Here is a 23,863-nt window from a genome sequence, read left to right on the forward strand (position 1 = left end):
TGGAACCTCAAACTTGTCAAGACTGCTGAGGGCCAGGTTGGGGAGCGCTGTCCCCTTTGTAGCAGAAGCCCTGCTTTCTCTGCCCTGGTCTTCAGGTCCTGAGTTCCTTGGGCCCCACCTTTGCCCCAGCCAGAGATAGAACAGGGGTACCATTCCAGAATGTTCTAGAATCCCCAACTGTTCTGGAACATGCTCCAATCTCCAGGCAAAGAGTTGGAACTAGGATCATAGCATTCAGAGGCCTTCGCAGCCTCAGTGGGGCAGGCACCCGTCTGCCACCCGCCAGCAGGCCTCATGTGGATGCTGGCCTTAGGTGGAGTTTTCTTGGCGACTGCCCAGGCCTGTGTCCTCTGCCACCTCCCAGACCGTGACTTGGCGGGCCGCCTGGCTAAACTCTGTAGCCAAGTAGAGGCACGGTGGAAGGGCTGTAGGGCCTCCTGGAGCTTCCCCGCCTTTGCCTTAGGTAAGCTCAGACATCCAGGGTACAGGGCCACCACACCGCGAGTGGTGCAGTCTGTGGCTTCCCAGCTGGGTCCCTCAGCTGCCCCCTCAGACCACAACCCTCTCTGGACACTCTGGCCTTTCCCCGCGCGGAGAGAATCACAGGTCCCCGCCCGTCTCCACAGATGAGACGTCCATGAACAATGTCACAGAGAAGACTCACAGAGTTCTGAGGGTCATGGGTGAGGCCAAGGGGCAACGCACGACCCAGGGCCTTGGAGGGGCAGCCGCGAGGGGGCGGGGAGGCAGGGGCAGGGCGGCCAGGTGGAGCGGGGAAGGTGTGATCCGCGATCGGGGAGGTGCTGCTTGGGAAGGATGGAGGTGAGCCCGCCCTGGCAAGGCGCCGGGAGACACCGCTGCCCTCTGTCTCCGCAGAGATCAAAGGGTCTCTCTCCTCCCTCCCTCTGTATCGGCGTTGGCTGCAAAACACCAAGCTCCCCGCCTACACCAGGGAAGGTACTGATGCCGCCAGGGATGGGGGCGCCCGGGCGCTCGGGAGAAGGGGGGTCGTGGCCGAGCGGCTCCCCTCCCCCCACCCCTCCTTGTCTTTGCTTTCAGCTCTCTGCGCGCCTGCCTGCCGTGAGTAGAAAAGGAAAGAGTAGTGAGGACGCGGGCATCTGGGGTGCCCGAGGAGAGCCTGGCTGTTGTGGCGGAGGCGGCGGGTGGGGGGGACTCTGGGAGGCGGAGCCGGGGCTTCCCCTGCCCCAGCTCGTTCCCGCTGTGTCCTGCAGGGGGCAGCACCGTCGTGTACAACTGCTCCACCTGCCAGGAACTCGACGTCTGCTGCTGGCCCCGAAAGCGCTGCCTCCCAGGTTCTACCCCTCCGCCCGGCCTCCCCTGGCTCAGGTCTCTGAGCTCTCGGCCACCACCCCCGTCCCCCCGCCCACACCGCGACGGCTGGCGAGGTCGCCGGGTCTCTCACTACTTCCTGGGTTCCCTGCAGGAAGTCACGATCTCTGGGAAGCCAGGGTTCTGCTCCTCGCTCTCCTGGTGGCTACCTTCCTGCTGGGTGTTCTGAGCCTCATGGTGGAGTGAGTCGGGGGCGGAGTAAGGGCGGCAGGGGCCTCGTCACTTCTGAGCCCCCCAGTCCCTCCCCCGGCTCCACCCTGCCCTGCCCATCCCAGGCCTCCCACTGTCTCTCTGCCCTCAGGTCCAGTTACTTGGAAGAAAAAGGGACGAGTGAAGGTTTCTATGGCCTCCCAGCCTCCAGTTCTAAAGACCATGAACCCACAACCTCCACTTCCCTCCAAGGGGATCAGCCAGCCCCTGAGTTCCACTCCCCGAGGTTCAGCCTTCCAGACCCGGAAGCCCAGACGTCCCCTTGATCCCAGTGTCAGAGGGCCTCCCAGGACCCAGGCACCCCACTGGAAATATCCTCCCCTCCAGCCCTCAACTAATAAGACAGGAGCAGCCAGCGGCTGGTTCCAGGAAATTATCTACAGAAGGAAAGAATCCCCTCCTCGCCACCCTCCCACTTCCCCTCCCGCCTGTTCTCGGAAAGCAGGGGCCGCCTGCCCCAGAAGCTCCTCCTGGCCCTCTTGTGACTGATTGGGAATCCGGGAATGAGTGTTTTGGAAAACTCCCTCCAGAGCTGAGACCACATCAGTCAGCCTGCTGGCAGGGTCTCCCTCCATTTAATATTGTGAATCCGTGGCCTCCCACAGAGGCGTCCCTCCTGCCAAGGCCAAGTAAACCTGTTGTCAGATGGCCTCCACCCCTGCCTGGCCTCTGTCTGCAACTGGGGAGGGCAGAGGGGGACGGGAGGCTCAGGGTGGCACAGTGCTTCTCTGCTGGAAGGACAGTGTAGCGGGGGGGGGGGGTGGGTTCCACCCCAAGAGACCTTTGGCGACATCTGGGGATGTTTTCGATCAGGGGATGTGCTCCTGGCATCCAGTGGGTGTAAGCCGGGGGTGCTGGGCTCCACAACACACAGGGGAGTGGTCTTCAACAATTCTCCCGTCCCAGGACCTCAGTTGTGTGTGCTGGAGAAACCCTGGCGTTGGCCCCCCAGCTGTCAGAAGGTTTCGGTTGGGTGGGTGGAAGATGAAACGTAGAAAGAGTTAGCCCGTCACCAGCCACAAGTCTCAGTCCGAGGGCCTGGGCCTGGAAGGGATCCCGGCCTGCACCTAGACCCGTGGTTTTCAAACTGGGTACCTGGAGGCTCCAGGGTAAAAGCTGTCATCCAGCCGTCCATTGCAGTCATCTGGGCAGCTTCAAAAACTACCCGTCCTGGGGTGCCTGGGGGGGGTCAGTCATTTGTGCATGACTCCAGCTCAGGTCATGATCTCCGAGTCCTGGGATCGAGCCCTATGTCCAGCTCCCTGCTCGGGGGAAGCCAGCTTCTCCCTCTCTCTCTGCCCCTACCCATGGTTCATGCTCTCTCTCACTCTCTATCTCTCAAATAAAATAAAATTAAATTTAAAAACCAACAAAAACAACCCACCACTCAGTGGGTTAAAGCCTCTGTCTTCGGCTCAGGTCATGATCCTAGGGTCCTGGGATCGAGCCCCGCATCGGGCTCTCTGCTCAGCAGGGAGCCTGCTTCCCCCCTCTCTCTCTGCCTGCCTCTCTGCCTACTTGTGATCTCTCTGTCAAATAAATAAATAAAATCTAAAAAAAAATTATTATATTTTAAAGATTTTATTTACTTATTTTACAGAAAGAGATGTAGCGAGAGAGGGAACACAAGCAGCGGGACTAGGAGAGGGAAAGCAGGCTTCCGCCGAGCAGGGAGCCCGATGTGGGGCTCAATCCCAGGACGCTGGGATCATGACCTGAGCTGAAGGCAGTCACTTAACGACTGAGCCACCCATGTGCCCCTAAAAAAAAAAAAAATTATTAAAAAAAAAAACAAAACCGGGGCACCTGGGTGGTTCAGTGGGTTAAAGCCTCTGCCTTCAGCTCAGGTCATGATCCCAGGGTCCTGGAATCGAGCCCCACATCGGGCTCTCTCCTTAGCGGGGAGCCTGCTTCCTCCTCTCTCTCTCTCTCTGCCTGACTCTCTGCCTACTTGTGATCTCTCTCTGTCAAATAAATAAAATCTTAAAAACAAAAACAAAAACAAAAACAAAACCCACCAATTATCCATCCCTGGGCCTTATATCCAGGAATGCTGGATTTAGTGGTGTCGAATGGGACCTCGGTTCATCTTACAGCTAGCCAAGGCTAGAACCCCTGTTTTGGGGTGCCCATGTAGCACGCGCCATGGAGAAAGGAATGCCTACCTCTTCTAGGAAAGTACCTTCCAGTTTATTTCACACATTCTAGTCCAATCTGTTATTTTGCACCCAAAAAAAGAGAGACCCAGAGATCATATATCAAATTCCTACAATTTGCCCAAGATCATACAGCTCGTTCATCCATTCCTTTGACAGACTCCTAGTGAGCGCCCCAGCCGGGATGAGAAGCCATGGCTGCTGGCCGCCCAGGCCCTACGGCTTCCCGCTGGTCTGTGCCAGCTGCCTCATACCCCTCGACACTGTACCCATTTTCCAGGCTCCACATGTGGGAGTTGTCCTTGTTTTCACACTCAGTGCCCAGTGGGTCAACCGATTCTGCCCCTTCTTGAAGGACCTCTACCCTATCTGTGCCTTCCTCCTGTCCCGTGGCCCCAGCCCACTCTAGACCCCTCTGACTGCAGACGCCAGTCTCCCAAGGGTGCCATCTGACAGCCCACTCCCCTCTCCGCTGCCGCACCTTCCGTGGGCACACGGATCTTCTCGAAGCGCCACACTGTGGACGGCCTCCCGTCCAGCGTCAAAAGATGGTTCAGAACTCGGGCTTTGTATTCGGGCTGCCGGGGTTTCAGATCCTGGCTCTGTGTCTCACTAGACCTCGGGCAAGTTATTGTAACTTCTCCGTTCCTTGAAAGGCAAATCACGCAGTTCATTGATTCGGTGGCTTTTTCTGTTTTTATTCTGTTTACATTTTAACAGCTCGGCCGTCGAAGACACATCGTGCCATGATGTTCTATATCACCAGCGGTGATCTCTTCACTTCGGGTAACTCTGCCAGCACTTGACCCTCACAGGATTACTGCGAGGTTCAGATAAGTTCCGGGATGATGCTTGGGACGGCGCCCAACACGTGCTGGGCCCTCACTAAGCATTAGCCGTTGCGATCTCTTACTAAGTCCTTCCCTAGCTCTTTCCTGCCTATGGAATATAGACCTGGACGTTGACCCTGACATTCAAGGTTCCCCACGTCTTATAGGGTCCTCATCCCGGAGCTGACCAAACCCAGCTCGACGTGGGATCTCTACCTGAATCCCCCTCGGGGCTTTTGGAGTCTCCTGGTCCAAACCCACTTCCCTCCCAGACCCGCCCGCTCCTCTTTTGGCATCTTCCTCAAGGTTAACAGCAGCGCTGAGCATCTGATGGGCTGTCCCTGGCTCTCATGCGCGTGTGTACTTCTCAGCTGTGAGTGTCCTCTACAGTCTGGTCCCCACACGTCCCTGGGGCTCTGTGTCTCCACAGCTCTGCCCACCCCAGAGCCACACTGCACACTGGTAGTTGCCCAAACCCTTTGTTTACTCCTGGCTCCTTGCCTTTGCCTGGGCTCGTCTGCATACCCCGATGCCCTTCTCCCTTGCCTCTGATGTCACCTCTTCCGAGAAGCCTGCTGGGAGCTTATCAAGCGGATCTGAGTGTCCCTTCCCTAAACATCTCTCCTGTGGCACCTGTTACATCAGGTTGGTGGTGTTTCCTTAGAAACCTTCCCTCTAGGGGCGCCTGGGTGGCTCAGTTGGTGAAGCGTCTGCCGTCCAGTCAGGGTCACGATCTCAGGGTCCAGGGATCAAGTCCTGCATTGGGCTTCTTGCTTGGCGGGGAGCCTGCTTCTCCTTCTGCCTCTGCCTGCTACTCCCCCTGCTTGTGCTCTCTTTCTGTGTCAAATAAATAAATAAAATATTTTTTTAAAAAGATCTTCCCTGAGCCCCTCACCCAAGAACAGAGGCTATTCAGGCTCTGGCTGTTTCAAACAATAGCCCCTAAATTCTTTGACACGTCTCCTGTGGACAGGCAGGGTCTGTGCATGCCTTCCTCTATCGCTGGCCAGCTGAATGTGCCAGGAGAGACACTGGGCCACTTCCTGGGCCATGTCCTAAAGAAACCGGCAACCTCTGCCTTCTGTCTCCTGGGACATCCACTCAGAAACCCAGCTGCCATGCAGTGAGGAGCCCCAGCGACGTGGAGGGTCCACACTGAGGAGTTAGGTCAAAAGGCAGCATCGACTGTCCCCGTGGGAGGATAAGACAGCCCCCAGCTGTCAACTCACCTCCAGACCCAGTCGAGCAGTGAAAACCCATCCCCACCCTGTCCTGGTGGAACTCCAAATTCTCAGACCCCAGGAGCACGATCGGAGAGTCAACCCGTGCCTCCAGGCCTTATGGCTCGGCAGCAGACCGCTGGAACCGTGGAGATAAAGGAGCCAAGGACCTGGCACCGACGGGCCCTATGTTCACGATGTAACTCGCCGCGCCCTTCCAGCTACGAGTCACTCGCCAGCCCCAGACTCCGTCTCCTCCCTGTAAAACGAACATAAACGCTGGCCACCCCGGAGGGTGATGATGCGTCCGACGTGATTCCAAGCATTTCACACTCTGTATTAGTCACCTACAGCTGCGTAACAAATTGTTCCAAAGCTTAATGGCCTAAAACAATAAACCCGATCTCAGAGTTTCTGTGGATCAGAAATTCGGGAGCAGCTTTGCTGTGTGGTTCCCAGGACAGTGCTGTCCAGATGTCGGTCAGGGTCACGGAAATCCGAGGTTTGACCGGGGCAGGAGGACCATGTTCAAGCTGGCTCACTCGCACGCCTGGCAGGTTGGCGTTGGCTGTGGGCAAGAGGCCTCTGTCCCTTGGCGTGGGGAGCCTCTCCCTAGGACCGCTTGTGCCTCTTCATGACACAGTGGCCGGACTTCTCCAGAGGGAGGGGCTCGAGAGAGGAAGGCAGAAGCCACACTGTCTTTCTGCGCTATCCCTCTGATTCCCTAGCTCGGCCCTGCTCCCCCAGTAGGGCGCTGCGTACAACGACATTAATGCGGATGGGGGGTCATTGGCCTCCACTCTGGCTGCCGCACACGTGGACGCAGGAGCACAGAAACAGGAACTAACTTGCTTAGAGTCACCGATGGCAAGTGACAGGGTAGGGACTCCAATGCTGGTGATCAGAGCCCGGGGGTGGGCTCTATGCTATGCTCCTTGGTGACCCTGGAGGAATAGGGTGGATTCAGGGGCACTTCCCACTTCGGAAAGCAAACCAGCAGGGACGTACAGCATGGTGGGCTGGCTGGTGACTCTAGCGAGGCAAATCCAAACTGGGAAGGGACGGGCCTCCAGGAGTTGGGGGATGGAGACGGGGTGATGGAACAGGAGGGTTTCACCCCAGGGTCTAGGAAGAGCTAAGCACGGGAGGCCAAACGGGGAGAGGGGCAGGGACAGGTTCACCGGGATATGCTGATGGGGGCGGTTTGGGCTCTCCCACCAGCATCACTCCCAGCAAAGGAGCTCCTGATGTCAAAAAGTCTCCTTGGCCTCCCCCGACCCAGATGACGTCATCTCACCCATTTATTCATAAAAGGTTACTGAGCACCTACCCTGTGAGCCAGGCCCTGGACTGGGCAGGAGGGACACAGCAAAACCCAGACAAGATCGAGTCTTTTTTTGCCTGGAACTTGGAATCAAGCAGCGGGAGACAGACAAGTTACTGGCAAGGTCAGAACAGCAATGAGTGCGATAACGGGAAGCAGAGATGTCGGGGTTCAGGCCTCCTGCCCTTAGCCAGATCAGGATAAGGGTAGGAGGACTTCCAAGCAGAGGGAACAGCCCCACAAAGGCCCAAAAGAGAGAGAGGGATTTTCCCCTGTTGAGAGGTTGGCATAGGTAAGATGGCAGGGGACAGGCCCGCGATCTCAGGGAGCAGAGCAGGAAGGGAGGGGCTATGGGGGCGCTGATGTGGGTCCCTGTAGGAGAGGAGAGTTTTCCGCAGAGGGATGGGCCCTACCCCCCACCCAAACCCAAGGCAGTAGGTGGGGAAGATACCAGAGGGCCTTTCTGTTTACCCTTCTGGTTCCCTGCCTTCTGGGCAAAGACTTGGCCGGGGGTGGGAGTGTGCTCATCTTTCTCGGATGCAGAGCCCGCGGGGCAGGGCCAGGGTTGGGGAAAGGCAGACCGAGTGGGACTGGTGCCCGACCCGGGCCTCCAAGCTTAGCAGGACGCCCCATCTCAGCTTAGAAGGGGTGCCCCCCGAGAGGGGTCAGGCAGCACTTCGCACACAGGTGGGGATGAGAGAAGCTTAGCTCCAGAAGTAAGATGGGAAGAGGGAGAAGGGGAGGAAAAAAGAGGCTTCTCACTCCCTGGGTTTTTCCCAAGCTAAAGGCAAAGGTGGGGCTGAGCCTCCGTGTCCAATTTCCTGCTGGAAAAACAGTCTGATTTCCTGCTGGAGCACAGGACCTAGGCCCAGAGTCCAGTCGGGGAGGCCCCCTACCTTCACCTCCTCTCCATCCCATTGCCAAGGTCTCAGCAGGGCCAACCTCTCTCCCCTGAACCGGCGAGAACCTCTTCCCGGAGTTCCCTGTCCTTCCTCTCTCTCTTTTTCCCAGTTGCTTACGCAGCCGCCTGGTTCTCTCACTCCTCTCCTAAAACCGTCCAGCGGTTATCAGAGCCCTCAGATAAGGCCCAAGCTCCTGACCGTGTTCTCCAAGGCCCTGTAGAGTGAACCCCACCAGGCCAGGGATTGTGTCTGCTTGTTCCCTAGAACCTGAGACAGTGAGAGCTTGCTGAAGGATGACATGGTGCCTGACCTGGCTCCTGCCGGCCTCTCTGGCAGCAGCTGCTTCCTGTGTCCCCATGTCCTCCACACGTATGTGTTCAACTCCTGGAGGACCTCTGGTGCTCCCAGATCTGTGAAGATGCTGGACTTTTGGAGGAAAATCAGGTGTCACGCATTCTTCCCCAAAAAAGCTCAGGGAACCATGTGATCCCCATCAAGAACTCGGACAACACCAAGATGAGTCTCAAAAAACGTTTTGAGTCCAAGAAGCTGAAGGCAATTACAGCCTGTGACTCCATCGATAAGAAGGTCAGGAGCAAGAAAACATGATCTATGGGGGCCCCTGGGTGGCTCAGTGGGTTAAGCCTCTGCCTTCAGAGGGTCATGATCTCAGGGTCCTGGGATCGAGCCCCATCAGGGCCTCTCTGCTCAGCAGGAGCCTGCTTCCTTCTCTCTCTGCCTGCCTCTCTGCCTACTTGTGATCTCTCTCTGCCAAATAAATAAATAAAATCTTTGGGGGAAAAAGTGATCTATGGGTTTTAGACATGAGAATGGTCACTGGAATTGACTAACAATGGACACAAGGCAAGTTTCCAAGATCACTGGAATGTTCTGGGTCTTTATCAGCATCAATACACATGTACATCGGTTGAAATGCATTGAGCTGGGGTGCCTGGAGGGCTCAGTCATTTAGATACCTGACTTCAGCTCAGGTCATGGTCTTGGGTCTTGGGACTTGGCCTTGCTTCAGGGCTACCTCCTCAGCAGGGAGTCTGCTTGTCCCTCTACTTCTCCCCCTCCCTTTGCTCATGCACTATCTCTCTCTCTTAAATAAATAAAAATCTTAAAAAAAAAAAAAGAAGAAGAAATGCATTGAGCTATACTGTTAAATCTGGGCATGTTCCTAAATGTGTTATACCTCAATAAAGTACTGTCAGCATACAAAGTTGCCAGTGTTTGTATCAATGACAAAAATCCCTCAGACTATGGATTAAACAGCACATCAGACATAACCAAAGAGAGAATTGGTGAACAGGAAGACAGACCTAAGGAGATTGCCTGGATGGCATCACAATGACCCAAAGATCGAAAGATATAGAAGAGAGTTTAAACAACATGAGGGATGGAATGAAAAGATCTAGAATAATGCTAATCAGAGTCCCCAAGGGGGAGAGCCAAAGAACGGAGGAAAAATAATGTTTGAGGAGATACTAGCTGAGAATTTTCCAAAACCAATGAAAGATATGAATTCATAGATACAGGAAATACAACACAGTGATCAGAATGAGTAAAAAAGAATCCATACCTAGATATTTTTTAATAGAACTACAAAATACCAATGATGTCTTAAAAGCAGGGAGAAAGGACAGAGGAATGACAGACTGAGCAGACTTCTTTGCAAACAATACGCACTGTACCTGTTACATGCCTACACTGTCCCAGATACTAAGACTAGGAACAAGAGGATGAGGGGCGCCTGGGTGGCTCAGTGGCTGGGCATCTGCCTTTGGCTCAAGTCATGATCCTGTGGCCCTTGGATCGAGCCCCGCGTCAGGCTCCCTGCTGGTGGGGAGCCTGCTTCTCTCTCTCCCACCCCCCTGCTTGTGCGTTCTCTCTCTCTCTGTAATAAATAAATAAAATATAAAACAAAACACAAGGATAGACAAGACAGATCCAGCCCCTACCATGAGGATCCCACAGTACAGCAGGGACATCAGATGTGGAGGGAGCTATTACAGTGTGATAAGCTGGCCTTGCTGGAGGGCAAGAGAAGGCAAGGAAACCAAACAGGTTGAACTGTAAACTATAAAAATTTTCCCATCAGTGTTGGAATATCCTGTATGCTTACCAGGTTGGGGTGGGTGTTCCCCCCAAGGGACTCTGGGGACAGCTTGCACATCCTTCCTTGGGACAGAAGGAGACACGCCAGATGTCCTGAGACTCGTGACTTCCTCCCTGGGACCCCTGAGGGAAAAGGAGAGGAATGCTCCTCCTCAGAGCCTTTTTGGAGGTTCTGGACTTCGACCTGTGGCCCCTATCCCTGCAGCCAGTGTACAGAGATTACAGGGGGAAGGAGGGTTGAGCCAGAACGTGGCCAATTAAGTGCCAGTTATGGGGAGGGGTGCCCTAAAGCATGGGGTGCTGCCCTTGGCCACCCAGACTAGGTACAAAGCGGGGATGGGGGGCAGGAGCCCACCCACACACAAGACCTCCCGCGTGTTCTACCCTGGGGAGCTCCCAAAAGGTCCTTTTTCGGGGCAGCACACTGGACCAATATTCAGAGCCCGGCCAGGGACAACGGTTCCAATCTTAGACCACGTGGGCTGAGGGCTGACTTCTTGCACCAGCAACACCTGTCCGCCCTGGTTCCATTTCAGAGCGCCCTGCGCTACCCTGCCTCCCCCCATGTGGGGGCTAGGACGCCCACTCTCCTGTTTAGCCTCACATTCCCAGGGCCTGGGCAGCATTTCTCCATCTGGTGCTGATCCGCGTAAGGGGTGGGGCTCTGGCCGGGAGAGGTGAAAGATTTGGGGAGAGGGGACACGGGGGACAGGACCCCAAAGTCCCAGGAAGCCTGGGAGGGATGAAAAGTTCTTTGAAAGAGGCGGGAAACAGGATGTAGAGGAAGAGAGAGGGAAAAGACGGGAGAAGGGTTTCTCCGGGTCTAGCCCGGAGGAGGGCCAGTCGGCCGCCGGGGTGGCGCCCCGCCGCCCCCGCCGCCCCCGCCGCCCCCGCCGCCCCCGCCGCCCCCCCCTCCGCCGCCTCAGGCCTTCCCGGGTTGGGGGCGAGAGGCGTGGTAGGGCTCCCCGGCTCGGCGCCAGGCCCCGCCTCTACGGCCTGCGGCCCCGCCCCCGAGGCTGCGGCCCCGCCCCCCGGGATTTAGTGCTGGCGGCCAGTGTGGTTCCGCCGCCGCAGCTTCCGCCTTCGCCAGGTGAGGGTCCCGCGGGGAGGGGACGCGGGGCACAGGGGCCGCAGGAGAGGCCATTGCTTGGGGTGCGTCCGCGGATGCCCTGTTCGCCTCCCCTCCCCTCCGCGGCCGCCTTTCCTCCCTTCCCCCTTCGGGTACTGTCCCCACCTCACCTTGCTGGCGGTCTCCCTGGGTCCCGGCCTCCTCCCTCCTCGCCCCTCCGCGCGCCCAGCCCCTAGTTCAGCCTTCGTCAGGGTTCAACTAAAAGTGGAGGGGGGCGTCCAGGTGCGTGTAAGGGAGAGTGCGGTGCAGGCAGCGCCCACAGCTCCCGGCCTTGGTTAGCTCAGACTGGGGGAGTTGCCTGGAAGCCCTGTCGGATTGAGTGACTCAGGTGTGCGGGCAGGGTTCCTGCAGCTGAACGCAGGTGGGTGTGGAAGGGACTGTGCACCCGGCAGCACCTGGCTCCGTAGGCAGTGCCCGAGCTTAGCTCAGCCTGCACCTGACCGCGCGGGTCACAAATGCCCAGTGATTTCAGGCGTGGCTGCCTCGGGTGCCGACCAGGCGGTGAGCCTGGGCATCTCGGAGCCGATGGGCCGTATGCGTAGTTCAGGGGTGTGCGCGCATGGACCCTGGCCGTCTCGTGTGCTGTGTGTTTTTGTGGACCTTGAAGACTCCGACACGTGAGGTGGTGTATCTCAGAGGCCGTGAACCTCAGTGTCACCGGTAGGCGCGCAGGAATGGTTCACGGCAGCGTTCTGGAACACCTCGGACTTGAAAGGCCATGTGTCTGGGTGGCTCAGCCGTCTTTTGCAGCATGTCTGTAGGTCTCCGTGTGTGTGTGTGTGTGTGTGTGTGTGTGTGTGTGTGTGTGTGTGTAGCAGTGTTTCAAGTGTGGAGGCAGGTTCCCATGTGTCTGGGCACGCGCATCGGCAGGGCGGAGGCACTGTGTGGTTAGCATATCTGGGCATCCCCGGCAGGGATGTGGTACCCGGGTGTCCTAGGGGTCCAGGAGCAGGGTGCTGTCCTATCTCAAGAGTGGGAAGAGGAACATACATCAGGTCTGCAGAGCTCTGGGATCTCAAGTGTGAGGTGGGGACCGTAGGTATGTGTGGGGAGGGGTTTTCCTGGGGTTTGTGGGAGTGGCCTGATTCCTGCCTTTCTTTGATGCATCCCTCCCTCTGCACCTGAGTGTGTCTGATGGAATGGGGGGGGAGTGGAGCTCAAGGCCCAGTTTCTGCTGTCTGGGAGTCCCATGGGCTTTGTGTCTAGAGCTGGATGCATGGACCTCCAGGATGCCTTCTCCAGACATGGTCCCCGAGGTGAGTTCACTGTGGCTGCTGAGGCTGCTCCGGGACATCCAGCTGGCCCAGTTCTACCGACCCATCCTTGAGGAGCTTAATGTGACCCGGCCGGAGCACTTTGACTTTGTCAGGCCCGAGGACCTGGATGGCATTGGAATGGGCCGGCCTGGTAAGGGGCCCCTGGTCCTTCTTCTTCTTCCTCAGCCTGCCCCCCACCAGCCCTCTTCTGGCCTGTAAATCCTCCTGCATCCCGACCTGCCCCCACGGCCCTTCATGTACCCCCCACGTGCCCTGATTCTGACCTTCCCCAGCCCAGCGCAGACTCGCCGAGGCTCTGAAGAAGCATCGTTCGGGGCTCAAGTCAAAGAACTGGGTCTACAAGGTGTGTGTTTTGGGGTGGTGGGGGCAACAGGCTTAAAGGGCCAGCTTAGGCCTGGGACTGGGGCGGGCCGAGTGTCAGGGAGGAGTGGTACAGGGTTCCACACACTTAATTCCCACCCCTGCTTCAGATCCTTGGGGGCTTGGCACCTGAGCAGAAGGAGATCACCTCAGCTCCCGACAGCCCCCTGTCCCTCCCTGAGCCCGAGGGGGGACTCAAGTGTCTGATCCCGGATGGTGCTGTGTGCAGAGGGGAGCTGCTGGGCTCTGGCTGCTTTGGCGTGGTGCACCGAGGGCTGTGGACACTGCCCAGTGGCCAGAATGTGAGTCCGGGGAGCCTCCTTCATTCTGGGTGCTGGGGCCAGCCGCCGCTCTGGTCTTTGCTTCTTCCTTCCTTCCTTCTTTCTTTCTATTTTTTTTTTTTTTTTTTTTAAATTTTGGCTGCCCCCTGCCCTGCATGCCCTCTCTGCTCTGGGTGCCAGAGAGTGTCCTTTCCCTGGGACACCCCAGGTCCCAGTGGCTGTCAAGTCCCTCCGGGTGGGTCCTGAAGGCCCCGTGGGCACAGAGCTGGGGGACTTCCTTCGAGAGGTGTCCGTCATGATGAACTTGGAGCACCCGCACGTGCTGCGTCTGCACGGCCTCGTACTGGGCCAGCCTCTGCAGATGGTGAGCCGGCCGGGACAGCAGCTCCCAGGGCAGGCGCGCGATGGGAGGGAGGGAAGGGGCCAGAGGCCGGGGTGGGCCGCGGGGAGTGGGGCAGAGCTCTGCTCACGCGGCGCCGCGCTCCGGCAGGTGATGGAGCTGGCGCCGCTGGGCTCCCTGCACGCGCGCCTGACCGCGCCGGCCCCGACACCCCCGCTGCCCGTGGCCCTGTTGTGCCTCTTCCTGCGGCAGCTGGCAGGGGCCATGGCGTACCTGGGGGCCCGCGGGCTGGTGCACCGAGACCTCGCCACACGCAACCTGCTGCTGGCTTCCCCGCGCACCGTCAAGGTGGCGGACTTCGGGCTGGTGCGGCCCCTTCGCGGCGCCCGGGGCCGCTACGTCATGGGCGGGCCCCGCCCCATCCCCTACGCCTGGTGAGGGGCCGAGGGGGCGCCGATCCGGGCGGCGTGGGCGTGCCAGGCCCCGCGGGGAGGCCGGGAAGAGGATTCGGAAGGGTTTGGGAAGGAGATCACGGAGGGCGGTGGTGGCGCCGCGGAGGTCGCGCTGGGGGAAACCGGCCCCCCCACCCGGCGGCCCCGTTCAGCAGCGTTTCCGCAGGTGCGCACCGGAGAGCCTGCGCCAGGGGGCCTTCTCTTCTGCGTCGGACGTGTGGATGTTTGGGGTGACGTTGTGGGAGATGTTCTCCGGGGGCAAGGAGCCCTGGGCCGGGGTCCCGCCGTACCTCATCCTGCAGCGGCTGGAGCAGGACCGGGCCCGGCTGCCTCGGCCTCCCCTCTGCTCCAGGGCGCTCTACGCCCTCGCCTTGCGCTGCTGGGCCCCCCCACCCCGCCGACCGGCCTAGCTTTTCTTACCTGGAGGGGCTGCTCCAAGAGGTGGGAGCCCCTACCTCCCCACACACACCCCGTCTCACCTCCCCGTTTTCTCCCAGGGTTGCACGCACAAGACTAACAGATAATTCCCGGGCTGGGGTCTGGGACAGACCAGCAGATTAGGGCTCTACCTGCAGGGTGCTCAGAGCCCTGGGGAGGCAGCTTGGCCTACACAGATGCGGGCTCAAGGGCTGGGGGCTGGGCCAGAAAAGGGGGCGCTCAGAGCAGCGGGCTGTTGTGGGTGTCTCCAGGCAGAGGTTAAAGCAGTTCAGCTGGCCACTCAGGGAAGACAGCACGGTGACCTCAGGGGCGCCCTGCAGGGATGAGGAAGGAGCCATAGATAACCAGAGCTAATGCAGGGCGCTTGATCTGTGGAATGTACCACGCTAAGACACTTAGACTATCTTCCTGCACCACTACTTCATTCTCACCATCCAGGAAGGCCACTGTTTCGTGGCCTTTACAGATGGGGCAGTTATGGCATTGACATTGAAGGGCTTTGCCTAAATTCACAGAGTAAGCAGAGGAGCAGTCTTAGGTCAGTTAAACCAGTGAAATGACCCAAATCACTGAACTCTGTTGTTGAAGTTCAGTCTTTACTCCGAGGGCACCTGGGAGCCATGGAAGGGTTTTGGGGGGGGGTGGTCAGAAGCCCACGTTATGTGTTCTGTCGCTCTGGATTGGTGCAAGAAGGGATAGGAGGCAGGACACTGAACATGGGAAGAGCAGGTAGGTGACGGGCTGCAAAGCAGGAATGAAATGATGCCAATGTCTGGTTCACAGTCAAGGCAGTGGGGCCGGAAAGAAATGGAAAATTTCTGGAGGCTCCAGGAGGCAGAGCTGTGTGTGGAGTAAAAGCAGGGTAGGGGACATTCGCCTTGGTTCCCCTAGGTAGAGACAAGGCCCCCCTTTTTTGCTCGCTGACCCCTGGGCTGTGTCCAGCTTAGCATGGACTCCAGGCCTGCCTCCCCTCCTGGATGACAACCGGGGGACGGGGACAGTCCCACCCTGGGCCCAGGACCGAGGACATAGCTGGAACTGGTTTCATTGTTGGGGGCAAGAACAGAGAGGAGTCTCCTTTCTTCCCTGCTCCCACGAAATTACCCTTTGGACTCAGGCCACACCCCCTGATACCCTCTCCTCCTGTCTCTGCAGGCCTGGCCTCCTGAGGGACGTTGTGTCCAGGATGTCATGGAGCCAGGCGCCCTAAGAATGCAGACTGGTGACCCCATCACCATCATCGATGGCAGGTGAGAGCCTCGTGCCACCCACACGTCCCCAAGAGGAGGACTCCCAGCCCACCTTCCTGATGCGGGTCCGACCTGCTGCTCCCCAGCTCCTTGAACCCGGCTTCTCTGCCTCCCCTCTACCCCACTGGGCCCCAAGAGCTGCACTACCATTGTGGTGGCCTCCGGCTGGAGCCACCAAGCCCATAGAGCCCTTTTGTGTTTGGGAGAAAAAAAGCTTCCCTTCCTCCAGGCAGATGCTTGCGAGCTGAATGTGGGCTCGCGCCCAGCCCCCGCCCGGCGCCTTCACCACTGCCTCTTCCCACAGCCCCGACTCCACAACCTGGAAGGGCCAGAACGGCCGGACACTCAAAGTGGGCAGCTTCCCGGCCTCAGCGGTGACGCTGGCAGACGGGGGGGGCCCGCCAGCCACCCATCCGGTCCAGAGGGTCTCCCCTACCCAGGGAGAGCGACAGCAGGAAAGCGGAGATGGGTGGGCACCTGAAACAGTGGGGTGGGGTGTGGAGAGGGGACACAGCTGGGCTGGGGGAACCACATCCTGCAACTTCTCTGGAAAGGAAGCTTGGGGAGGGGGCCCGGGCGAGGCTGGAGGGAAGGCTGGGCTCAGCTCCCAGCTGGAGTGTCCCCTCTGAGTCTCCGCCTGCCTGGGAGAGCCCCCTAACATTTCTGGGGGAGGGGACACGGCTAGTCAGGTCAGGGGTGGGGGTGTGGAGAGTGAATGGGATCCCTGTCTCCCACAGGGACAGAGGGAAGGCAAAGCTTCGGGATTTACCTCCTGCACGGGCCCAGAGAAGGAATAGGAACGTGCCCCTGCAGAGGATGAAAGGTGGGCGTGGCTGATGGGGACCTGGCCTCCGGGGTCTCGGGATCAAGAGCGACTCATCGAGTCTCCCCCTGCCTGGAGTCCCGAACTTGGCGCACTTGGCCGGACAGCCCGGCGGGACTTGAGGGACTGCCCACCCCACTTCCAGCTCCTGCCACCTCGGCCTTTTGGGGCCTCCCCTGCCTCGACTTGGGTGTCTGCTGGGCACACCCTACTGCACCCCTAGCCAAGGGTCACCCCAAGAGCTGGGCACAGAGTGGGGAGAAGGCAGGGCCCTGCGCCTGTGCTCCCTCTCAAGCTCTATTTTTTTTTTCCTCAACATACAGTCATTTCCAAGAGTCTGGAGTCTGTTCTGTCCCTGGGTCCCCGCCCCACAGGGGGCGGTTCGAGCCCCCCCGAACTTCGTCATGCCAGAGCTGTGCCCCAGGGACCCCCAGGCCTGCCATCCCGGACTTCTTTTGCCTCCAGCCCTTCTCAGCCCAGCCAGCCCGCCAGGGAGCGGCCTCCTTGGCCCAAAAGGGAACTCCCCCACAGCCAGCCCTCGGGAGCGCCTGCCACTGGCAAAGCCACCATCCCCTCTGGAGGCCTGTTGCCCGACTCTGAGCTGCAGAGGAGGGTCACAGAGGTGAGCTCTCCTTCAAGTGGCTGGTGTCCAGAGGGGGCTCTGGGCTGGGGCAGCGGCCTGAGCGAGGCTTTGTGCCCTGCAGGTGGGGCTGAGCGTGCACGGAGTCACCCACCAGGAGTGCCAGGCGGCACTGAGGGCCACTGGGGGAGACGTGGTTTCTGCCATCCGGAACCTCAAGGTAAAGCCGGACATTGCTCTCGGGTTCCTGCCGCTCCTGTGGCCCCCACCCGTCGCCCGGCACTCACTGTCCCCACTGCCCAGCACTCACTATCCCCCCCACCCGGCACTCACTGTCCCCCCCTGCCACCCCACAGGTGGACCAGCTCTACCATCTGAGCAGCCGGTCCAGAGCCGACTGCCGACGCATCCTGGAGCATTACCAGTGGGATCTCTCCGCGGCCAGTCGCTATGTCCTGGCTCGGCCCTGAGCGCTGCCCCCTTGGGCCTGGATACCAGCCCGGATGGACGGCCTGGCCATGTGGGACCAAGCGGAACCAGAAGGGATCCCACCAGGGCAGAACTTCCTCTGCGGGGAGACTGTGCCGGAGGCAGCTGCAACAGGAGCTGGGGCCAGGCATGGGCGAGTATCTCCTCCAGTGCCCATTGGCCTCTGAAGGCTCCAGCCCCCTTGGCTGGTTCACAGAAGCATCTAGTCCGGTCTGCCTACCGTATTCCCAACCAAGAGAACTTGGAGAGACACATCACATGCACAGGAAGCTTCCGCTTGCTCAGGAGGACTTTGGGAACAGCCATCCAGAGCAGCCAGGCCCCACCCCGCCGGACTCTGTGCGCAGCCATCCCAGATGGCAGAAGCCTCCCTACGGACTCGGGGTACGTGGCCCAGACTGCTTGGCTCAGTCCGGGGCCATGATGGAGGATGGCGTTGCCCTCTTGAACTCAAAGACACTGGACCTGGGCAGCCTGGATGGGGAAACGGGCCAGCCACCCCCCCCAGTAGGCCCCCCTGTTTCCCTGGGTTTCTCCCCGCACCCACGCTTCTCCTCTCCTATGACATACATCTCCCAGTATCCAAAAGTTACAAACTTTATATGAATATAACATACAAAGGTGCAGACTCCTTCCCCGGGTGAGGAAAGGACGGGATGCTTGCGTAAGGCACGGGAGCTGCTAAGCGCCAGCTGCGGGCAAGGCCCAAGGGGGAAGGACGTTGGCACTGGAGGGCAGGCCCTATAGCTGTTGACAGGGAGGCGGGGATCCCTCCTCAGAGGCCCACGGTCTGAGGCTGGACTCGCTGGCCAAGCCGGTGCGGGGGGAGAGCGGCCTTTGCCGCCATCTTTGGTGCTGCAGGGCCCCACCCCCGGCTCTGTCAGAAAACCCCAGGGCTCTGGATTCCACAGACCACACGTGGAGCAGAGGCCTGGTAGGGGGTGAGAGGACGGGGAGGGGAGGGAGAGTCTGAAAGCGGATATGCCTGCACGCTGGGGGCTCGCCAGAGACGGCAGTGGGAGGTCGCAGGGGCAGGGCTCTCCTATATACCCTTCTCTGGGGGCTGAGGTGAAGGAGGCCGGGGAATGAGGGTAGGGGTAGGGCCGCGTGGCCCCTAGACTCTCAGGCATCCCTGTCTGTCCCCTGTCATGTGCATCCACAGAAGGGGCTGCCTCTGAGGAGGGGGTGGGGCAGGCCGCCATCTTGGATTCCCCATTGAGGTGATGGTCTCCTCACCCCGAGGTGGCCTCTAACTGGTGATGGCCGAAGGCCCAGCGCCTCCTCGCTTCTCGAAGAACATGTAGTCCTGAGGGGAGGGCACTGTCACCAGAGCTCAAAGCCTGGCGTGAGAGCAGAGGGGCAGGAGGGGAGGCAGGGCGGCCAACTCACAATGAGGAACGTGGCTCCCAGCAGCACGGCCTTCACCCTCACGTCCAGATCCAGCGGGAACTGCAGGCCGAAGTCATCTGCATCCGTGAGGGCCTCTCGGAGCAGCCCCCCCCACTGCTTGCTGATGCGGCCCACACTGCGGGACTCATCCGGGGTCTTCACCTGGGGGTGGGGGGCAGAACCCAACTGGGAAGGATGCGACTGACCCCCCACCATCACCCCGCACGAACCATGCAGGCCCTCCACTCGGGGAATCCTTCCGACAGCCCCAGGTTTCCACGGGACATCGGGGGAAACTGAGTCAGCCTAGGTCATGCTGTGTGTGTATAGCAAAAATCAGAATTCGGGCTCTGATGCGTGGCTCTTAAAAGGCCACACGTGAGAACAGAACATCAGCGGTGGGACACGTGGAAGTGTGATGGGCTCGTCTCAGCGCAGGGCTGCCGGCTGGGTTTGTTCTGGTTACCAAAGTACCCGGCACCCATGGTGGGTGCCCTGGGTGCCCTGAACACAGTAGCCTGGTCAAGCAGGGCTGGGCAGGCTGAGCTCTAGGAACCCCCCAGGCTCCTGGAAGGCTGTGGCTGCCCGAAGGGGTGGTTTTCCTCTAATCTGCAAAGTAGGACAGGCCCTGTCCACCATCACATGCCAGCTTCGTCCACCCGCTTCTATGGGGGCAGCAGTAAGTGGCCTGTGAGGACCCAGATTTCCACGGGCCTCCCTGGGCCCAGCAGCAAGAGACCCTGCCGCTGAGGGTGGGAACTCACAGTGATCCCCTGGTCCTTTTCCTAGGCTTAGTCTTCATGACTGGAACGATGCCCTTCCCATCACCTTTCCCCACTACCCCCCAGAGCTGGGGCACTCCCACAGACCAGTCTCAAGATGAGGAAGGGCTTCTTCCGGCCAGCCCTGGGGTCCCAACTGCAGCCCCAAATAGGGATCCTTCACAATTAGGTAAAAGGGAGACTGGCCCTGTGAAGGCACCGAGGTCTCCATGTTCCTATCCAGAGCTCACCGGTGATCTTCCCATCATGGAACCTCCACCCACACACCAAGGTGACTCCAATTTTAAAAGCAGGCTTAGGGGCGCCTGGGTGGCTCAGTGGGTTAGGGCCTCAGCCTTCGGCTCAGGTCATGATCCCAGGGTCCTGGGATCGAGCCCCACATGGGGCTCTCTGCTCAGCAGGGAGCCTGCTTCCCCCTCTCTCTCTGCCTGCCTCTTTGACTACTTGTGATCTCTGTCTATCAAATAAAAATAAATAAAATCTTTAAAAAAAAAAAAAAAAAAAAGCAGGCTTAGGCCAAACACCTCATCAACAGCCTTGGGAAGTCTGTGGGCTTCTACCTGTTATCCCTCCCTTATCTGTACGGGTGATTATCCCTGAGGGAACTCAAGTGTCGGTGAGATGCCTGTCTTCTAGAAACCTTCCCCTGAGAGTATCAGCACTTGGGCTCTCCTGGCAGATGAGAGAAACGCATGATGACGGGGATAGAGATCACCCAGATTCCCGGTTGGAGGGGCTGTTTGGACTTCTAGGTTGGCGGGGCAAGTGGCAGGATCTTAGCAAGTCTGGTGCTTGCTCCTGGGTCTGGGTTCACAGACTCCTGCAAAGCAGCCACGTGGGTCCAGCCCACAGCAGACTTGCCCTAAATCAGGCCTGGCCTTAGACTCTTTCCCCTTCCACACAGGGCTGCTGACGACCATCAGCACTGGTCCCTAAGATGACACCCTCTTTGCAAAGCTTTCATTTCTCAGGACCACAGGGACATCCCTTGCTGAGTGGAGGAACCCTGGAAGTGTGGTACGAGTCACAGTGGGTTTGGATGTTAGAGCTCAGGGTCTTGACCTTCGTGTTGGCCATCCTACCTCACAGAAGCTGCCATCTGGGTTTATGAAGGTCCCAAGACTCTCCCCTTATTCCCGGTACCTCAAAGTTGGTGTCTGTGCCGCAGCCACAGGTCCAGCAGGGCCCCACCACACGCAGGATGGTGCGGCGATCGGCATCCTGGATGGAGAACTTGGGGAGGAAGGGGTGCCAGGTCTGTAGCACGTGGCCAATGGTGGTGCCGGGGGGAGCCTGGACTTCCATCTGGAGTGGGAGGCAGACAGGATCAGCCGAGCCAGGGCACCCCGGCCCAAGCTCTCACCGGTCAGGCTCTGTCATCCGTCTCCCCGCACAAGACCTCCCGTCCCCTTCGCTAGACCACTTGTCACCGCCCTCACGGCCGCCCATCTCACCGGCCCGAGCCCACGCCTCGTTGCGAGCGGACCGTGCTCAGTCAGTGGTCCTCCCCACGATGGCCTGGCCCCCAGCCCGAACCCCTCATGGGCCCCGGCCCTCCCCGCCCACCTCCTGGAGGCCGCACGGGCAGCAGCCGCAGCCACAGTGGAGCGGGCGGAGCAGGCGGAGCACCTCGCGGTCACCGGGGTCCACCACGCGGACACGTAGGGGCCGGCGGGTGCCGCAGCACAGACGCGCGCAGCAGTTGCTCTCCTCCGCCGCCTGACCCAGGGGCTGGCCGGCCCCCGAGCGCAGTTCATACCGGTTACAGGTCTCCCAACCTAGGAACGCTGCCACGGGGGACAGGCCGAGGCTCAGGCACGGGCACCCCCGAGAGTGCCCCCTCCCCCCCACCCCACCTGCCATGAGGCCCAACCTACTCCCCCTTCCACTCACCTTCCACGCGCTCAGCCTTCTGGTGAATCAAGATCTGATCGATCTGGAAAGAGAGTGGGGTGGGCGGCGATGTCAGTGGGTTGGCCTGGACGCCAGGGTCCCCTCCTCATCCCGCCACCCATCCTCCCTCCCACTCACCTGCACCAGGAATTCGAGGCCGGAAGGCACCCCGGGCAGTGGCAAGAAAGGGGCGGCAGGCCCTGGGGCTCCGGGGCCGGGAGAGGGGAAGACAGAGAAGCCGGGCGCAGGGGCAGGTACGTGGGCGGGCACTGGCGCCGGCGCGGGCCCGGGGTGCAGCGCCGGCTCCGGGTACCCCGCGGTCACAGGGTAGGGAGGTGGGGGTGAAGGGGCGTGCCCTTTGTGGGGCAAGTAGCCTGTCGAGGGGGACAGGGGTGGATTAGAAGGGGACCCGCGGCCTCACCCACTTCCCCCAGGCGCCGGGCCGCGAGGCTGCGGAGTGGGGAGTGTGATGGGAAGAGGCCGAGAAAGATGCGGCGGGGGAGCAGGGCGGCGGCTCCCGGAGGAAGGGAGGGGCCCACGCAGCCAGTCGGAGCACATTCCCGGAGGATGGGTTCGACGCCCGGCTCCCGAGTCCGTGGGGGGATAACGGAGACCCTCCGCCCGGCGCCCACTTACCTGCCATGGGAGAGGGGCGAGTTGGCGGGATACCGGGGTGTCCGGGAGGCTCAGTTTGAGCGGCGGAGGCAAGTTCGGGCACAGCCAGACAGACCCAGAGACAGACACAAAGACGGACAGGCAAACGCGGACAGGCGGCTGCGCCCGCCGCCGGCCCAGGGTCTCTAGGGCGGCACCTCTGACTCAGGGAGAAATCGAAACTGTCAGCGGGCAGGGCGGGGTACCTGCGACCCTGCATTCCCTCGGGGGCCCCAGAACCGCCCCCTCCTTTGTTCTCCCATTCTCCGCGGAGGCGGCTGTTGGCAGACGGCAGGACAGATGGACCCGCGGCCCGACCAACGGCCCGACCTCCGGGGAGGCGTCCTGACCCTTCGGTGCCCCCTGCTCACCTGAAGCCCCTGGAAGAGCTGGGGTGCCCAGCTCCCGGCGGCTCACAGGAGCTCGGGGAGGCGGGACCGAGAACTGACCCCGCCCCTCGACCCGTCCAGGCCCCGCCCCTCCCGGCCCGGGCGGTGCGCCTGCGCACAAAAGAGGCCGGCTCTCCGCTGGCGGTGGACCTCGGGCTGCGCGGGGTGGTCGGCGTCCCCTCCTCCTCCGCTCCGCAGCCCCAGGCCGGAGGACGCTCGCCTGGGGACGGCCGCCGGCGGAGACTTAGCCCTGCGACCCCGCCAGGTCTGCGGGTGCGGAGGGCTCCGTGTCCCTGGGTGGGAAGCTAGGTCAGCTTGCGCGGCGCTGGACCCCAGGCTCCTCCTCCCAAGGGCGGTTCGGGCCCCGCTGACGCAGCGGAACACCCTCACACTCCCTCATTGGCTTACAGGACTGGTCCCCGGTTCCCTTTCGGCCTCCCGGGGGCTGCCTCGCGGGCTCCTCTCCGTGACGCCGCAGTCACCCACGCAGACACCTTGCAACTACAGTAGTGCCTGCAGGAACCCCAGGCCACGTGGTGACAGGCCGCCCAGCGGTGTCAGCGGTGACCGTGCGGCGCAGGGAGGGGAGCGGAGGAGGCAGCGTGGTTGGCAGGAAAGCCTCCCGAGAAGAGTGGCCTCTCCGTCCTGAGCAGAGGCCCGCAGTTGCGAGGAAGCCCAGGGCCTGGGGCCCCACGGGCTGAGCGGTAAGACAGGAGCTTAGACAGGGAGGCCAGCGCACGTGTACGGGCCTGCTGGGAGCCGGGACTTGGCACCGGGGACCACACGGAGCCCACCGCAACACTTTCAGACCCAAGAAGAAGGTCGATTCTGTGTTTTAGAGAAACCACTTACACCGCAAGGTGGACCGTGCAGGCACCCGGGACAGTCGCTGGGGGAGAAGATGCTGTGTTAGTGCCGACAGATAGACGTGGCAGACTTGGGGGACACTTAGACGGTAACATAGAACTTGTTGGAGGGGTGAGATGTGGAGGTGAGGAGTTCAGTCCCTGTCTGGTGACCAGGTCACTCCTTGAGGTCACCCCTCAAGAGGGACACAGGGAGAAGGTTTGGGGGTGACAGTGAGCTCCTTTGCCCCTATGTCCATGCTCCTCCGGACTGGTCAGCTGCTGCCACAGCTTTCATCATCGTGAACTTCAGACCCAAGTGCCTGACCTCTCCCTGGGTACCCCTTAGTACCTCAGATTCGACTTGGCCAGAACCATA

The 23,863-nt window shown here is 60.2% G+C and overlaps 2 protein-coding genes across 4 annotated transcripts; one reads left to right on the forward strand and one right to left on the reverse strand.

Annotated features, from left to right (window-relative positions):
- Positions 1–12,340: 12,340 nt before the first annotated feature.
- On the forward strand, positions 12,341–18,045 carry LOC111161124 (tyrosine kinase non receptor 1). Its single transcript, XM_022524617.1, is given in 13 exon segments — positions 12,341–12,649; positions 12,792–12,862; positions 12,990–13,181; positions 13,369–13,524; positions 13,651–13,934; positions 14,119–14,338; positions 14,340–14,393; positions 15,546–15,640; positions 15,945–16,109; positions 16,378–16,463; positions 16,787–17,085; positions 17,168–17,263; positions 17,400–18,045. Coding segments are annotated over 13 exon segments (2,100 nt in total). The 5' UTR covers positions 12,341–12,381; the 3' UTR covers positions 17,514–18,045.
- A 68-nt stretch (positions 18,046–18,113) lies between these two features.
- On the reverse strand, positions 18,114–22,945 carry LOC111161125 (phospholipid scramblase 3). Of its 3 annotated transcripts, none has more exons than XM_022524619.1 (8): positions 22,622–22,945; positions 22,233–22,410; positions 21,735–21,970; positions 21,597–21,639; positions 21,270–21,490; positions 20,847–21,008; positions 18,922–19,083; positions 18,114–18,838 (listed from the first exon to the last, which is right to left on the reverse strand). In XM_022524619.1, the coding sequence occupies exons 2-8, from the start codon at positions 22,237–22,239 to the stop codon at positions 18,782–18,784; spliced, it is 888 nt and encodes a 295-aa protein (XP_022380327.1). In that variant the 5' UTR covers positions 22,240–22,410; positions 22,622–22,945; the 3' UTR covers positions 18,114–18,781. The 3 variants fall into 3 exon arrangements, with proteins under 3 accessions (XP_022380327.1, XP_022380328.1, XP_022380326.1); XM_022524620.1 differs by having other exon boundaries at positions 22,233–22,414; XM_022524618.1 differs by having other exon boundaries at positions 22,233–22,945.
- Positions 22,946–23,863: the final 918 nt, after the last annotated feature.

Source organism: Enhydra lutris, unplaced genomic scaffold (genome assembly GCF_002288905.1).
Source record: "Enhydra lutris kenyoni isolate GAN:26980312 unplaced genomic scaffold, ASM228890v2 scaffoldscaffold82, whole genome shotgun sequence".
NCBI classification, from domain to species: Eukaryota; Metazoa; Chordata; class Mammalia; order Carnivora; family Mustelidae; genus Enhydra; species Enhydra lutris.